Below are 17,571 nucleotides of genomic sequence, written 5' to 3'. Positions count from 1 at the left end.
GAAGCAAAGAAAAAATTACAAAGAAAAAAAACTAAAGAAAATGTTCATTTAAAAATAGCAAATTATGTGTGACCTCTTCTGAGTTTTATATTTATTCTGATTTTATTGCCTAAGACAAGGAATATGGACATTTCAGAGGATATACGAGAGTGTATAAGAATAAATTACAATAACGTTTTAACGAAGGAAAAAAGAAGCATAAGCAACAAGATCTTATATGTTAATGCAAATATCACAGTATGTTAACATGTCAAATCCATAATGTGTATGAGGATGAAGGGGTCTATATTCACCAATATGGTTTTGAAGTTTAAACATTTGAAAATTCTACACGGAATGAACGAGAAGCAAATGGAACGTTAAAGCCGTGCAAACACTAAGCAGTTCTACGTGGGTAAAAATTTACTGCTGTTTTGAAATCCAGGAGTCTTCAAAGACAGACCTAGCCCTACAGAAGCTTCTTGGTAATCAAGGTGCCTCAGAAGATTCATGGAAAGCATAGTAGATTGTTCATGTGCTGAATTTCCCAACCACTGTTGATATATACAGTATATAATAAAGACCATTAGGATGGGTATACCACCTTAGCAATTCTAGGAAAAAGGGCTGCAGTTAAAATTTCTTTTCACATTGGTTAACTGCCAGAAACAGCCACGCTGCTGCCAGAGTTTTAATAGCACAGATACTCCTACCTGACCACCAATCTGAAAACTCTTATACTTTATTTGAAAGGCTTAAAGATTTGATAAGTGATTGAAGATTTAAAATTGACTGCTTTAAATGTAGTTAAAAGAGTTTCAATTTCAGCTATCTAAAGACAAGTAAGACTGTTCTTTACCATATAAATGACAGTTAGAATCATATTAATATATACGATTTCTCAGTGACACTGGTGTACATGCTGGTAAATTTTTGTGCATAGCAAAATTACTTGGATTTAAGATTTTCAGTTAAAAATATTTTCAAGACAAATAGTCTTTCTCCTTTCTTACCAGAGCAGCAATTCTAATGACTTATGACAAACATTTCACAGAACAAATTCACTGTGTAATTATTAAGTAAGTGCCTCCAACAGACTGTGTAACTTTTTTCAAATCTTTTTTTTCCATCTTTATTAAATTGGGTATTTCTTATTTACATTTCAAATGTTATTCCCTTTCCCAGTTTCCAGGCCAACATCCCCCTAACCCCTCCCTCTCCCCTTCTATATGGGGGTTCCCCTCCCCATCCTCCCCCATTACCGCCCTCCCCCCAACAATCCCATTTACTGGGGCGTCCAGCCTTGGCAGGACCAAGGGCTTCCTTTTTTTCTAATCTTATGTCAGCAACATCTAACTATCCATATAATCAAATATGTCAATGACTATGAAGCTATTTAGCACACAGAAAATATATTTGCCTTGAAATAAAATAAATACAAGCTATAACCATAAAAGAAGGAATTTTGCTAACATTCAACACATGAATGTAAATGTTCCTTCTACAGTTTCTGGGCATTTAGGTATGATGTCTTCTAAAAATACACTTTATCTCTATTTTTCTAAGGAAAAATTTCTAGGGAAAATTATATTGATTGTTAACAGTTATTGCTAAATAAATACCATATACTTCACTGTCAACTTTTTCTAGAATATAACTCTTGGAGTTTACAAACTCCAGTAAAATATACTAGCTTTTGGATGTGGCAATGATACAAACAAAGAAGTAAAATAGAGGCCGCGCAAAACAAAGTCAGTGTCCTACTGTTCTGCCGTCTGTAGAGAAGAGCATATACTGCAATAGCCACAGGCATGGTCTTGGGTATCTAGCTGTATTGGTTCAGCTATATACTAACTAGTGTGAGTACTCGGTCATTTAAAGACTGTATTCTCTCTGTTCCCCAGTTTGATAGTTTAGATGGGGAAATAGTGATGTCCATGCCTTGTAGAATTGTTTTAGGGTTTGAGCAGTAAGTTAGTTAATGGACTTGCCATACATGTTCTTACTGCCTAATGCAAATAGATTGTTAGTCCGTTGCAGCTATAGGCATTATTAGTGGCAAACAGTTAGTTTAAGATTGGGAATTATATGCTATATTATGTATATGCTATTACATATATATATATATGTTATATGCTATGTAGACAAAGAAATGAGCTATTACTGAACGCAAATTAGCAAAGGAGCAGACAGACATGTTAGAAATTATCTATTTAGTGGTGTTTCTGTGTTTGTTATCATTTGGTTTTGGTGGGCTTTTCTTTTTTGTTTCTTTTTGTTTGCTATTGTTTTTATTGTCTTGGTTTTTATTTGAGGAAAGCTTTCGCTGTGCATCCAAGATAGCTTTGATTGGCTCCACACTCCAGACTAGGCTGAAATTTAGAATTATGGTTCTCACTATTAAACATACTCAGTTCCTTGTTGTTCTTCTTCTGAAACATATTTTATTTATAGACCAATGGTCATATGCTAATGTACAGTCAGCAGAATATTTCTTCTCTGATACTCATGACTATGAACAATACGTCAAAGTTACCATTCATAAAATGTAGGAGTGAGAAGACCAACCGAACACTGCTAATGCTCAGAGACTGAACAGCTCAGAGACAGGGATGCTGATAGAGGGCTGCACTGTTGAACAGATCAAGTAGAGTGATTTCTAATAGAAGGCTGAGTTGTTCGTAGTCATTATGAAGAGAGAATATGAGTCTCCATTTAGTTTTCCTCAGGTAGATGTTTATTAGCTATTCCTCCTTCACATGGACAACGATAACATTGCATGTCATTCACCTGCAGAGACAGGAGTGAAACTATAAAGAATATTTATCTAATACCTAAAAGTAGACTCACATAACCAAACAGTAAGTTTAAATGAATATATAAAACACTTTTAAGAAGACACCAAATAGAGGAAATGGTGGCTGATTTTCCTCATCAAAGATAAGAATCTGGAGAATGGTGATGCCCAGCTGTCACAATGATTACTTACCAGAACCAGGTTCTGAAATCTATCTTCAACATTGTAAAAAGCACATTCCTCTTAAGGTCTAAGTCAAACAGCTAAGGCATGCTATTTAATTTCAGTCCTACAAGGAATATGGGCAATTAAATCTACAGTGAACAAATTTTAAAAATTGACAATTCAGGGCAAAGTAACAATCACAAAACCAAATAGGCATAAACAACCCAGAAACAAACAAACAGAAAAATCAACAGAAAGCAACCCCTTCCATGGCCAATGCTTTGTTTGTGCACCCAGGGTGAACCCTGTGTTCTCCTCTGACAAAATCAGATAAGTAAAATCCCTAGCATTTATAATTAAAAGTATCAATTGTTAGATTTCCTCTTATGCTATTAAACACACTAATAGATACACAAAGGCAGGAAATGTTTATTAAATACATTAAATGGCATAGAACTGTAACTGAAAAAGTCCATGTCACAGTCAACTAGTATATAATTTTTCTACATTTGTTTGTACTTATCTGTTATATTTTATAAACAATAGCCTACCTTTTATAGTTTTTTATTTTACTGATGAGTTATATTAATAACTTTAAATTTGCATTTGAAAATTAATGGACTACGTTTCATAGTTTCTTCATGAGACTTTTACCCTAAAGAATCTCCCTTGCGACCGCTTTCCGAGTCTCTTTTCATTTTTCTTTACCTCTTCACGGTGATCAGAATGCGGTTGATAAACACCCTCACCCCATGCTGTCTTTCTATCTTCAGAACCACAGACCTGTACACTAAAGGATTTTCTCTGCAACAACGGAGACTGTGTTTCATCAAGGTTCTGGTGTGATGGAGAGTTTGACTGTGCTGATGGTTCTGATGAGGTAGGGATCTCTGTGAATGCAAAGGTAATCAGATTCCATGCAGGGTTATCATCATTCAATACGGTGAGTGTGACCCAAACTAGCACTGGAGCGCACCCTACTCTGGAGGCCGCGAGATCAGTTTACTTTATGTGTTAGGCTGCACAGGCTGCACAGAATAACTGTGCTGCTGCTGACACCAAATTCTATATCCTGGCTCACCTCCACAGTTCGATTTCTGATCAGGGAATAGGATGCTTAGAAATCGACTTCCCTGTTGCCGGTGTCCTTGCAATCTTTATATTTATTTATAATTTTGTTAATGTGTTTATAGCTGTTCCTAATATGTTATGAATTTAAAATCTTTCTTCAATAGATGCAGTCTTATAAACTTAACTCTGGGTCATCAATTTTCATGAAACCGTGGGTTAAGGTTTCCTTAGGTGATGGATCACAATCCATTTATTATAAGGCCCATGCTTTAGATGAAAATAGGAGATAATTTCTGTGCACAACTCTCCTAACTTGAATTGTACTTAGGCTTTCCTGCTGTGTATCACGTGACCACCTGAAGCTTTAAAACTAGTCATACTGAAATTATACGTGTTTTCTGCTTATACCCTGTGAGCGAAGTGAAGGAACAATTACTTTAAATACTTTTCTTAGTTTAATTATGTGGGAGGAAGATAGGGAATGTAAATGAGTCCAAGATAAAAAGAAGTCTTCAGTTTATTTTGGAAGTCATTTTTCTTTTACTCATATAGCACTGATTTAGATTTTTTTTTTTTTTACCTCTTCAGGAAATGCATGCATTCCCTACTCATAGAACCCATCCCATCTCATGCAGACTAAGACGATCCTCCCTACAGCTTTAGAGCTTCTGTTTCAAGCACTTCCCTAAGTATTCACTGATTCTGGGCCTGACGGAAAAGCACAATAAGCCTCTACTGTTTGGACAACAGTGCACACAACTTAGTGCTTTCCTGGTCTACCTCTATTGTTACAAGGACAGACACTTCCATTTCCTTGCCGTTTTGGAAAATCCATCCTAATCACAGACAGGAACAGAGGGTTTGGCGAAAATAAGGTGTGATTCTCACTTCAATGCCAGAAAACCCAAACCTTGTATTTGCAAAAATATCTCAGAAGAAGTTGGAATATATCTACTTTTCTCAAAGGCTATTCATAAAACAAAATCTAAATTTCCTTGAAAGATTCTGCAGGATGACTGTATAGTTTACTGTGATGTCACATTCTTAGTTACCATCCATCACTTAAAAATGTTTTAAACATTCTTATATCATGCAAACATATTTCACAAAACTTATCCATGTCATGACAACATTTTTATTTCTATCTTGCTTTTTTGACATTCTCCAGAAAATATAAACATAGTGCTTGAAGCCTATGATTTCTTGTTGCATGTTATTATTAAACGTTCAAAACATATAAGAAGAATCATAAAGTCTAATTTTAGTGTAAATCTTTCTAAAATGTTACTCATGTCAAAATAAATATGTTAATTAACAACGGTCATCTCATTCACCAAGATGATGGGCATACTATTTTCCTGGTTGAATATATTTTCATTTACTATGTGTCTTCAAGGCAATAATCTAAAGAAATCTTTCTTTTATGTAGTATTTATTTACAGACAATGAACCTGCAGTACATTCAATTTTTTTTCTTTGAAGTCTATAATAACATTTTCTTTGATAAAAGACAGTAAACCAAATGATGAAGATGAAACCTTAGTAAAAAGTTAGAAAGGACAATTTCATAGAAGTTTATATAAACAGTAATTAGAAATTTTGGAAGAATTGTTATTTGTATATATGCGTACTATGCCATGTGATTTTAATAATATCCTTTCAAAACAGTATAAAATAAACATTAAACCTTGGACTAGCTTCATTAAATGTGGCTACATAAGCAAATTATGGTCTAAAACTTTAATTGCATTTTTATTTTGTCTCTTTGTTATTGCTTATTGTGCATGTGGTAGAATCATGAACACAGACCACAATGTGGATGTGGTTAGAGGACAAGTGAGAAAAATTGGTCTTCTGCTTTCTCCATGTGGGCTCTGGGTATTGAACTTAGATTTTATGGTAGTAAATACAGCTACAACAAAAACTTTAAAAACAGTAGAGTATGAGCTCCTGATTAGTATTCCTTTTCACCGTATCTGTGTACGTCTACAAACAGTGCAAAATGAAGAGAAATACAGGAATTGTATAACTCACTCGTGTTCACAGTGATTCATAAATATCATTTCCCATGTATTAGAAACAGGGCTACGGTGAAGAATGCATAATTCTAGGTCCAAGAAAAGAGCAGCACACCATGAATTATTAATAACATCTTCAGATGTAAGCACACAGGATCTTAGGGTCAGTGACCACAGGGCATAGAGACAAGCTTGAAAGGGCCTCAGCTGACAAAAGGAGCAAGTGGAGTATCTGAAGGAAAAAGATTCTATAATGGACTGCAATCCGTGAGTTCACAATAAGTACTTAAAAGTAAGATCTCAACAGTCACTTCACTAAGATATTAATATTATGAAGAAAATGTATGTTGTGCTTGGAGGGATGTCTCAGTGGAAAGAGCACTTGCTTACTACTGCTTATAACTACAGTTCCAAGGATAATTAACTCTCTCTTCTGGTCTTCATAGAAACTACATGCACATGATGCTTATTCATACATGCAGGCAAAGCATTCACATACGTAAAATCTAAATATATAAATCTTGGAAAATGCTAGAAGGAGGTGGCAGAAGATAATAGTATACTAATCCTATTGTATTACATTAATTTATGGTTGATTACAGTATGCTTTGAATCATTTAAAATAATAACTAATAGCCAACCCTCATAAACACACATGCACAATACCACATAGTAATTCATTTCAGGTTAAATTTTTATATTAGAAAACATCTAGAAGACCCACCTTCTCTATTGTCAAAACACTAGAAACACAAATGCTATTTATTATTAATATGCTTTAGTTAAATGATGCTAATAAAACTATTCACTAAGTCTAGGAATGTTTATCAAGTAGCTACTGTAATTATGAAGTAGATTTAAATACTTGGTTCATAAATATGCATGACCTTTATACACTCAGGTCTTAATTATATGTCATAACAGGGAAAAGACAAACCAAAAAAAGCTTCAACCTACAGATCTTATGAACATAAATAAAAAAAATCCTTACCATAGTACAATCTAAACCCAATAAACTGTTAAAAATCACTCACCATGGTCAAGTAATTAATTTTAGGGCTGCAAGAGTTATTTGGTATCTGAAAATAAGTAGCCATAATACACTGAGACAACAAAATGATAGATGTATATGATAATCTTTATAAAAACATGAGCAGATTTTTATAAATTCACCAATCTTTCATTTGACACTTTGAATGAATGGTCTTCCTGTACTTGTTAAGTATTTCTGGTACTCACAATGCAGCCCAGAATTAGCTTGAACTCATGGCAAATCTCCTGCTCAGCCTTGACGTCCTTTTTCCACCAACAGTGTAGAACTCCTCTCATGTTCCTTAGCATCATTGGCTTTGCATGCTATGCATTACATGCTTTCCTGGCACATTTGTACTCGCTCACCGGTAGATTAAGTTCTGGTAAAGCTTCCTTTGAGAAACCTATTCTAAGCAATCCATGTTTGTTTTCCTTAAAAATCAACATAATTTTTGTTATGGTTGTTTAGATGGTGGTATTTTATACTAACCTGTGAGCTCATAAAATATAAGAAATAAGCCCCTTTTTATTATCACTGATAAAAGTGTCTATTATTTTAATATTTGGGAAAAGATGGGAAGCAATTCCAATTACATGAACTCTACTTATTGTCTATCAGCAAAAATAAAATACAATAAGAGGAAATACAGTTCTTATTCCCTATCCTGATGATTAAACTAGAAAGAACAGCAACAATTTACCTTCTTCACTCTGTAAATATTCATAGCTGTCAGACATCTATGCCAGTTGACAGATAGGAAATACTACAGTTTGGGAAAAATAGAAATTATTGTACATGAGAAAAATATTAGTCCAGAAAGATACTTGAGCTGAATAGCTTATTTAAATGAATACGGAAACCAGTGGGATAAATATCACTCTTGTTTACCTCCCACAATGAACTGAGGGAATTCTAAAAGTGTATGTGTTATCCTACTTGACTTCTTTACCTGAGCAAATAGAAGGGGCCACCACTCCAAATCATTCCCCAGTTATTTAGGAGCAAATGTCATAAAAGAAAAGATTCACAAACAGCAAAATGACAAGAGATTCAGTTCAGGAAAAGGGATGAGTAGAGGGAGAACAGTAGGAAAGATGGAAGGCAATATGAAATGGACCTCCTCCAGGCGTCATAGTTTGTCTCACGTCCTGCCCACTCTAAATATACAGTCAGAGCTGAAGAAGAAGTAAAAGAACTTTGAATAGCCTTTATGAATGTGATGAAAGTTCTTAAAGAGGAAGAAAATAAGCCCCTTAAAGAAATCTATTAAAACACAGACAAATAGTAGAAGTGAATAAAATCACTCAAGTCATGAAATTAGAAACAGAATCAAGAAAGAAAATCAAAACTGAGAGAAATCTAGAAAGGAAGAACTTCAAAGCTTCACCAACAAAGTGTAAAAAAATGGAAGAGTGAACCTCTGGCATTGAAGATACAATAGAATAAATCGACATTTCAGTCAAAGAAAGGTTAAAAAAACCCAAAAACCTGACATAATTTTCCAGGAAATCTGGGACACTATAATATCTAACACCAAATATAAAAGTGATAGAAATAGTAGAAGGAAAAAATAAAGGTCAAAAGCACAGAAAGTATGATAAAAATTATAAAGAATTTTTTCTAGCAGAATGATGAAATGCCTATTAAAGTAAAAAAGTCAAGATACAGAACATCAAATAAACAGGATCAGGAAACAATCACCCTTGCACAAAGTATTCAAAACACCAAATGTTCAAAACAAAGAAAGAGTATTGAAAGCTACAAAGGAAAAAGACTCTGAAAGAAAAAACAGTGTGGTCATATGTGATATGACTCTAAAATGGCACATATGCTAGTTCAAACTATTATACCCAGTAAAATTTTGACTCACCATAGGTGAAGAAAATAAAACCTTCCATGGTATAACCAAATTTGACGAATATCTATCTATAAATCCAGGCCTAAAGAAGGTAATAAAGGTAAGATAAACTCCAACCTAAAATATTAACTATATACACAAAAAAATTCTCAGAGAAAATAATATCGGACTATATCAAAAGAAGGGAAATGCATGAACACAGGCATATACAAACCACCACCATCAACAATTGCAAAAATAACTGGGATCAAGGATCATTGCACTTTCATATCCTTTCGTAAAAAAAGAGGGAGGGAGGGAGAGGGGGAGCGAGAGGAGAGAGAGAGAGAGAAAGAGAGAGAGAGAGAGAGAGAGAGAGAGAGAGAGGGAGAGGGAGAGACAGAGACAGAAACAGAGATAGAAACAGAGACTAATACAATGGTTGTGAAAAAACGAGCATCCAGAAAAAAATTATATATTTAAAAAAAATCAACAAAAAGCAAAACAAAATCACACCTTAACAACAAGGATAAATGGGCGTTGGGGATTTAGCTCAGTGGTAGAGTACTTGCCTAGCAAGCGCAAGGCCCTGGGTTCGGTCCTCAGCTCCGAAAAAAAAAAAAAAGAAAAAAAAAAAGAAAAAACAACAAGGATAAATTGTCATTTCAAGCAAATAGACCAAAAATTGATTGATCAAAACATTTTAATATATAACAAAATTGATATCAACCAAAACAAATCAGAAGAGGTAGGGAAAAATATGAGTACTCCTCAAAGAAAAAATTTGTCAAGAGGAAGTTTCAGTGTACAACATCCAGCCCCCCCCAAAAGAAACAGTGCTACAACATAAATCATATATTGACCATCACAGACTTGGAGAGTTCAGCATAATACTGTCACTAATAAACAGATCAACTGAACAAAAAATAAACAAAAATGTATGACCTAAATGACATTATAAACCAAATTGACCTAGCAGATATTTACAGAACATTTCACCCAAACACAAAAGTACATAATTTTTCAGCACTTAATTGAAATGGCTACACCTGCTTGGATACAAAGTAACCCTCAACAAATAAATGAATATGGAAATAGCACCATATAACCTATCAGAACACAATGGGTGAAATATGAATAATAACAGTAGAAAAAAACAGAATCCTTCAAACTTAAAAGTTCTCAATTTAACCTGGACCTCCAAGATCTCTGAGACACTGGATCACTAACCAGGCAGCATACACCAGCTGATATGAGGTCCCCAACACATATATAGCAGCGGACAGTCAGAGAAGATGCACCTAACTCTCAAAAGACTGGAGACCCCAGTGACTTTAGAGGTCTGGTATGGTGAGTGAGGTGGGAACATCCTCATGGAGACAGGAGGGGCAAGAAGGAGGTATGATGAGATGTTGAACAGTCAGAGGATGAACCAGGATAAGAATAACATCTAGAATGTAAAAAAAAAGTAGAAGTAAAGGAAAAATACACGTTAAATATAAGGCTTCATTCTAATGTAAACAAACTAATAGGAAAAACTTATGGGAGAAATGATCAGCCACAGAGTGGGAAAAGATTCAATACATTGAATAAACTAAAGATTCTTTATTCCTTTCATATTGAGACTGGGTAATATGATAGGCAGATCTATGGGGACATAGGAAGAAAGAAGAGCTCCTCACTAAGGAGTGTATTTAACCTGTGATAAGCAAGTAGAGGGTGACTTGGTAAACCAAGGTTTCAGTTGACTTGAACTACACATACACCCCTTTCCTAGCAATGCACCTGCAGTCTGGGATCTGTACCTATACTGTGTTATACACACCCCTTTCCTAGACATGCACATGAAGCCTGGGACCCTCAACTGTACTGAGTTGCATTTATGTCTCCTGTCAAATAGGGAAGTGAGTTACTTCTCCTGACAACCTTCAAAAACGTCCCATTTTCATTCAGATGTGTCTCCACATGTCTAGGAATAGAGGGAATGGAGCTAGCTTAACCTGAACTGGCTTGGGGTGCATGCACAGTAAGGTAAGCTGTTCCCTATAAGTGAATGTTTAAGAAAAATCCTACTTACCATCTTATGCCCATCCATAATTGGGAATGCTGTATATGCCTAAAATCACATGGATGCAGAAGGATATTTTCAAAGAACAAAGACTGACAGAGCCCAATTCTATCAATCAAAATAGAGAACCACTTGCACCTTCGCAACCAACCCTTCCTTCTCCTGGACTCAATAAAAAGAGTCCCCAACCATAAGCAGACCTTTGGGGCCCTGTAGGTAATAGCCTGCTGCTCCCTTACTGTCTCTATAAACAAAACTTGCTGCTTTTGAAGAAAATGTTTACAAATTGAAAACTTAATATCTGTCTAATGGGACAAAACAGAAATTGAAGCCAATTAAGACTTAATAGAGTTGAATTAGTATGTATATATTACATCATCACAAAACCTGCAGGACAAAATCAAAGTAGTTCTAAGTTCATAGCACTAAGTGTGTACATTAAAACAATTGAGATTGTAACAGCATACCAGAAAGCTCCAGAATAAGTGGAGGAAATGATACTCAAGATGAGTAAGTAATAAGAAATAATCAAACTCAGGGCTGAAATGAATACAACAGAAACAAAGAAAATACAAATAATCAATGAAAAAAAGATTTGGTTCTGTGAGAAAATCAGTCAGATCAACAAAACTTTATTCAAATTAACTAAAATGTGGAGAGAGAGAAAACCCAAATTAACAAATTCAGAAATGAAAATGTAGACATAAAAGTAGACACTGAAGAAATCAAGGGAATTTTAAGGACAGACTTTAAAGGTCTGTACTCTGTAAAATTGGAAAATTTCAAATAAATGACTTATTTTCTGAATACATGCAATTCACCAAACTCACATAAAGATGATATAAACAACTTAAACAGGCGTGGAATCCCTAATGAAATAGAAGCCACCATTACCAGTTTCTCAACTGTTAAAAAAAAGTGCAGAATTCTACCAGAATTTCAAAGAAGAATTGATGTCAATACTTCTCAAACTATTCCATGAAATAAAAACAGAAGGAACATTGCCCAATTTTATAAGGCCACAGTTATCCTGATAGCCACATAAAAAACTAAAATGGGAAGCAAATTATTCACCAACTTTTCCTTATGATCAAGGTACAAAAATATTCAGCAGAATACAAACTGGACCGAAGAACACATCAAAAGTTCATTCACAATGTCCAAGTAGATGCACCACAGAGATTCAGGGATGGTCCAACATATATAATTAATAAATGTAATAATCATATAAAGAAACTGTTATCAAAATTAAATTTTCATCTCATTAGATAGAGAAAAGCTCTTCATCACAAGACAACAGTCAATCATGATGAAAGTTTTGGAGAACATTAAGGATACAAAGGCTATACCTAAAGATAAACAGCAAGCATCAACTTAAATAGACAGAAACTCAAAACAATTACGCTAAAATTAGGGACAATGCAAGGTTGTTCAATCTCTCCATGCCTACTCAATGTAGCGTTTGACACCTTGACTAGAAAAAGAAGACAATTGAAAGAAATCAAGGGCATAAAAATTGGAAATGAAGTCAAATTGCTTAATTTTTAGAACATATGATAGAATATATAAGTTATCAGAAAATTCACTAGAAACCCCTATAGATGACAAACACATCCAGCAAAGTAGATGGATGCTAAATTAACTTAGAAAAATCAATAGCCTTCATATGTACAAATGACAAATGATCTGAAGAGGAATCAGGGAAAGAACACCGTGTTCTAAAATAACAGAAAAGATTTTGGGATATCTCTACCATAGCAAATGAAATAACTGCACGATAAAAGCTTCAAATCTTCGAAGAAAGAACTTGCCATCAGAAGATGTGGAGATCTTCCATCTCATGGACCATTGGGATTAACATGTGAATCGCCATCCTGCTAAACACAATTAATAGAAACAATGTGATGCACATCAAGATTGTAATACAATGATTCCAACATATATCTCGACATGATAATTTTCAGCTACTCACACACACACACACACACACACACACACACACACACACACACACACACACACACCAAAAGAAGACAAACAACAACAACAACATGAGCAGAAGCAATCCTTAATAAGAAAAGAACTGCTGGAGCTATCCCGCCTCTGATTTCAAGTTTTACTATAAAACTATAGTAATTAATACTACTACTAGTTATGATGGTGGTGGTGGTGGTGGTGATGATGATGATATAATAAAATATTGACATAAAAACAGACACATTAATCAATGAAATAAAGTTAAAGACCAGACATAAATCCACGTACTTATGAATAACTTATTTTTGATAAAGAAGTCAGAAATATATACTACAAAAACGACAGCATCTTCAACAACTGGCGCTATTTAATCTGAGTGGCTGCAGGCAGAAGAATCAAAGAAGATCCATATCTATCTCCTTGCCCAAAACTCAACTCCCCATAGATTGTAGTTGTTATCCTAAAGCCAGATAAACTGCAACTGATAGAGAGTATGTGGAGAATAGACTTGAACCCATTGTCCCAGGAACTGACTTTCTGCACACACGATCATGACCACTTGGAGTATGATTATAAATGAATAAATCAAACTCCAGGAAACTGAAAAGCTTCGCTGCAACCAAGGACACCATCATTTGGAAAACCTGGAAGCCTACAGAATGGAAAAAGATTTTTTCCAACTATACATCTGAATGAAGAATGATACCCAAAATGTTGAAAGAACTAAGTACTAGATATCAAAACAAAACAAACAAACAAACAAACAAACAAACAAAAACAAGAAAGCAACCTCAGTTTAAAACCGGGTACATATCAAACATAGAATTCTCAATAGAAGAAAGACAAGTGATCAAGAAACTTTTCAAGGAAAGTTCATCTTTGGCCATCAGGAAAATGTAAATTAAAATTACTTTGAGATTTCATTTTATTCCTGTCAGAATAGGCTAAAAATCAATAGTATTATCTGGCTAGGGTGTGAGGGAAGAATAACACTCATACATTGCAAGTATGTATACAATGTGGTGTATATAGCCAATATGGAAAGCAGTGCTCCTCAGAAAAAAAGAATCTATCTATATCAAGAGTCAGATATACCATATATGAGAGTTAGATTAAAATTGACCCCCATATCTTATAGTGAGAGAGACAATTAGGTGTGACCTTGTTAGTATAGGTTTGCCAACTTTGGAAGAAGTATGTCTTCTTCCAAAGATTTCAGATTCTCAAACCTGGCTCTGTGTCTTTCGGGCTCAGTTTCTGCCTATCTAGATATGGAACTCTCAACTACTTCTCCAGCACCATGTCTGCCCCTGAAATATCATGTCTCCTGCCATGGCGTTTATGGACTACACCTGTGAAATTGTAAACCAGGTCCAATTAAATGCTTTTCTTTGTAAATGTTGCCATGGTTAGATGTCTGATCTCAGCAATAAAACTCTAAAAGATATAATTTGGTACCAGGGACATGGTGATGTTTTTGTGATAGGCCAGACCATAATCTTGTTTGAAGGAATATGGACTAGAAAATTAACTGTACATTTAAGAAGGACTTAATGGGTCATCCTAGTAGAAACACAGGAGACATGTGCTGAGGAAGGATTTGTACTGCTAGGTCTGTCTCAAAAGGTTTCAGGAGACCAGAAGAGTAAGTGACCTAGACATACCTTGCGATGTTTTGACAAAAAAACGTAGCTGGTTTTTCCCTTGTCTGAAAAGTCTGCCTTAAGCCAAATTGAAGAGTTTTGCATTTTGTTTGCAGAGATTTAAAAAAAGCATCGTGTTGACTTTGTTCTGTGGTTATTAGTAGACAGTTTAATGAAAAATTATAATGAAAAGAAACAACCTGGGCAAGGAAAAATAAAACATGTACAGCTTGAAAAACAGAACACCAGAAAGTGTAAAAAGACTAAAGAAAAGCCTGATGTTACATGGAAGAAAGGGAGTGATGGCCTTAGAATAAGACCCCACCCTGCTAGGCTTCCAATTTGTAAAAAGTAATTGTAAAAATTGAAAAGAATATAAGGGAAACAATGGGGTGTTGTAGTGTACACCATTAGTCTCTGAATTCTGAAGGCAGAGGCTGATAGATCTGCTGTGTTCATGGAAACGTTGTGTTATGGCATTCGATTCTATCAGTCATGGGAAGCAGAAATGGCTATAGTTACGAACTTCATTTCCCAGTACATCCTCATCTTCTTCAAGTTCTGATGTGCTGTGCCCTGGAGCAGTCAGGGATGTAGCAGTCAGATTATTGGCCACTTTCCTAAATGGATAATATCCCAATAATCTGAATTTGCATATTTAAATTCAGAACTTTCTAGTCTGGGGACTGATACCAGCCCTGGGATGCAAGTCCAAAATACAGCTTATCGGGAAACAAATAATTGTAGGGATAATAAAGAGACACTTTCCTAAATTGTACTTATTTCAATATAAGACAAGAAAAACAATGGAGTTTTCTTCTAATATAAGAAATGCTGTCTTATTTTACTAAAAGCAGCTTTAACCCTACAAGTTTTATTCCACAAGGGACAATTCTCTTCGCATCGAGATTGAAATCACTAATCATCTCTCTTCTTTAAAAAAAAAACAAAACAAAACAAATTACAGGTTTACTTTATTGATTGATTGATGTGTACATTTGTATTTGCACATGTGTGCAGATGCTCTTGTTGGTCAGAAGAAGGCACAAGAACAATTAAAGAAAAAGAGGCCAAAGTTAAAGAGGGAGTGGTGGGGGCTGGGGGCAAGTGAGTAGTTGAAGGGAGGAAAGTTAAGAGAAGAACTTGTGTTACTATATTTCATTTAAAAAGTAAACTTTTAGTAAATGAAAAAATCAAACTATTCATGGAATCATTGGAAATTTATCATCACTTTTTCATGCTCATGAGCCAGCAATGAGCATATAAGGTTTCTTTTTTATTATTATTTTTGGATTTTTTTATTTATATTTCAAAGTTTATCCCATTTCCCGTTTTCCCATCCATAAACCCCATATGTCATTCCCCCTACCCCTGCTTCTATGATGGTGTTCCCCCTCCCGCCCACTGACCCACTGCTTTCCACCTCCCCACCGTGATATTCCCCTGCATGGGAAGTGGATCCTTGACAGGACCAAGGGCTTCTCCTCTCATTGTTGCCCAACAAGGCCATCCTCTGCTACATATGCAGATGGAGCCATGTGTCATCCATGTGTACTCTTTGGATAGTGGTTAGTCATTAGGAGCTCTCGTTGGTTGGTATTGCTGTTCTTATGGGGTTGCAACGCCCTTAACCTCCTTCAATGCTTTCTCTAGTTCCTCAATTGGGGACCACATTCTCAGTTCAATGGTTGGCTGAGAGCATCCACCTCTGTATTTGTCATTATCTGGCAAAGCCTCTCAGGAGACAACTATATCAGGTTTCTGTCAGCTTTCTCTTCTTGGCATCAGCAATATTGTCTGGGATTGGTGGCTGTATGTATATGGACTAGATCCCCAGGGGGTACAGTCTCTGGATGGCCTTTCCTGCCGTCTCTGCTCCAAATGTGTCTCTGCATTAACTCCTGTGAAAAGTTTTGTTCACCCTTCTAAGAAGGACTGAAGGATCCACACTTTGGTCCTCCTTCTTGAGCTTCATATGGTCTGTGGATTTCATCTTGGGTAATTAGAGCTTTTAGGCTAATACCACTTGTCAGTGAGTGCATACCATGTGTGTTTTCTTGTGATTGGGTTAGTTCAGTCAGGATGATAATTTCTAGTTCCAATCATTTGCCTATGAATTTCATGAAGTCATTGTTTTTAATACCTGAGTTGTACTACATTGTATAAATGTACCACATTTTCTGTATCCATTCTTCTGTTGAGGGACATCTGGGTTCTTTCCTGCTTCTATTATACATAAAGCTGCTATGAACATAGTAGAGCATGTGTACTTGTTATATGTTGGAGCATCTTTTGGTTATACCAGAGGCGGTATTGCTGGTTCCTCAGGTACTGCTATGTCTAATTTTCCAAGAAAACTCCAGACTGCTTTCCAGAGTGGATGTACCAGCTTGCAAATCCACCAACAATAGAAGAGTGTTCCTCTTTCTCTACATCCTCACCAACATCTGTTGTCATCTGAGTTTTTGATCTTAGCCATTCTGAGATGAGGTGGAGTCTCAGGGTTGTTTTGATTTGCATTTCCCTGTTGGCTAAGGATGTTGAACATTTCTGTAATTGCTTCTCAGTCATTCAATATTCCTCAGCTTAGAATTCTTTGTTTAGCTCTATACCCCATTTTTAATGGGAATATTTGGTTCTCTGGAGTCTAACTTCTTGAGTTCTTTGTATGTATGAGAAATTAGCACTCTATTGAATGCAGGATTAGAAAACGTCTTTTCCCAATCTTTTGGTTGCCATTTTGCCCTAATGACAGTGTCCTTTGCCTTACAGAAGGTTTGCAATATTATGAAGTACCATTGTTGTTTCTTGATCTTAGAAAATAAGTGATTTGTGTTCTGTTCAGGAAAATTTGCCTAGTACCCAAGTGTTCTTCCCCACTTTTTCTTCTATTAGTTTGAATGTATCTGGTTTTATGTGGAGGACCTTGTTACACTTGGACTTATGATTTGTACAGGGTGATAAGAATGAATATATTTGCATT

At 35.4% G+C, this 17,571-nt stretch overlaps 1 protein-coding gene across 1 annotated transcript in view; it reads left to right on the top strand.

Annotated features, from left to right (window-relative positions):
- LOC116900103 (low-density lipoprotein receptor-related protein 1B) overlaps window positions 1–17,571 on the top strand; it is a 274,149-nt gene that overhangs the window by 162,501 nt on the left and 94,077 nt on the right. The window contains exon 26 of the mRNA XM_032901881.1: window positions 3,715–3,821. Coding sequence (XP_032757772.1) covers window positions 3,715–3,821 — 107 coding nt within the window. The remainder of the gene's footprint in view (window positions 1–3,714; window positions 3,822–17,571) is intronic.

Source organism: Rattus rattus, chromosome 5, assembly GCF_011064425.1.
Source record: "Rattus rattus isolate New Zealand chromosome 5, Rrattus_CSIRO_v1, whole genome shotgun sequence".
In the NCBI taxonomy this organism is placed as follows: Eukaryota; Metazoa; Chordata; class Mammalia; order Rodentia; family Muridae; genus Rattus; species Rattus rattus.
Note: the sequence above shows the minus strand (reverse complement) of the source record. Positions and strands in the feature narration are given on the sequence as shown.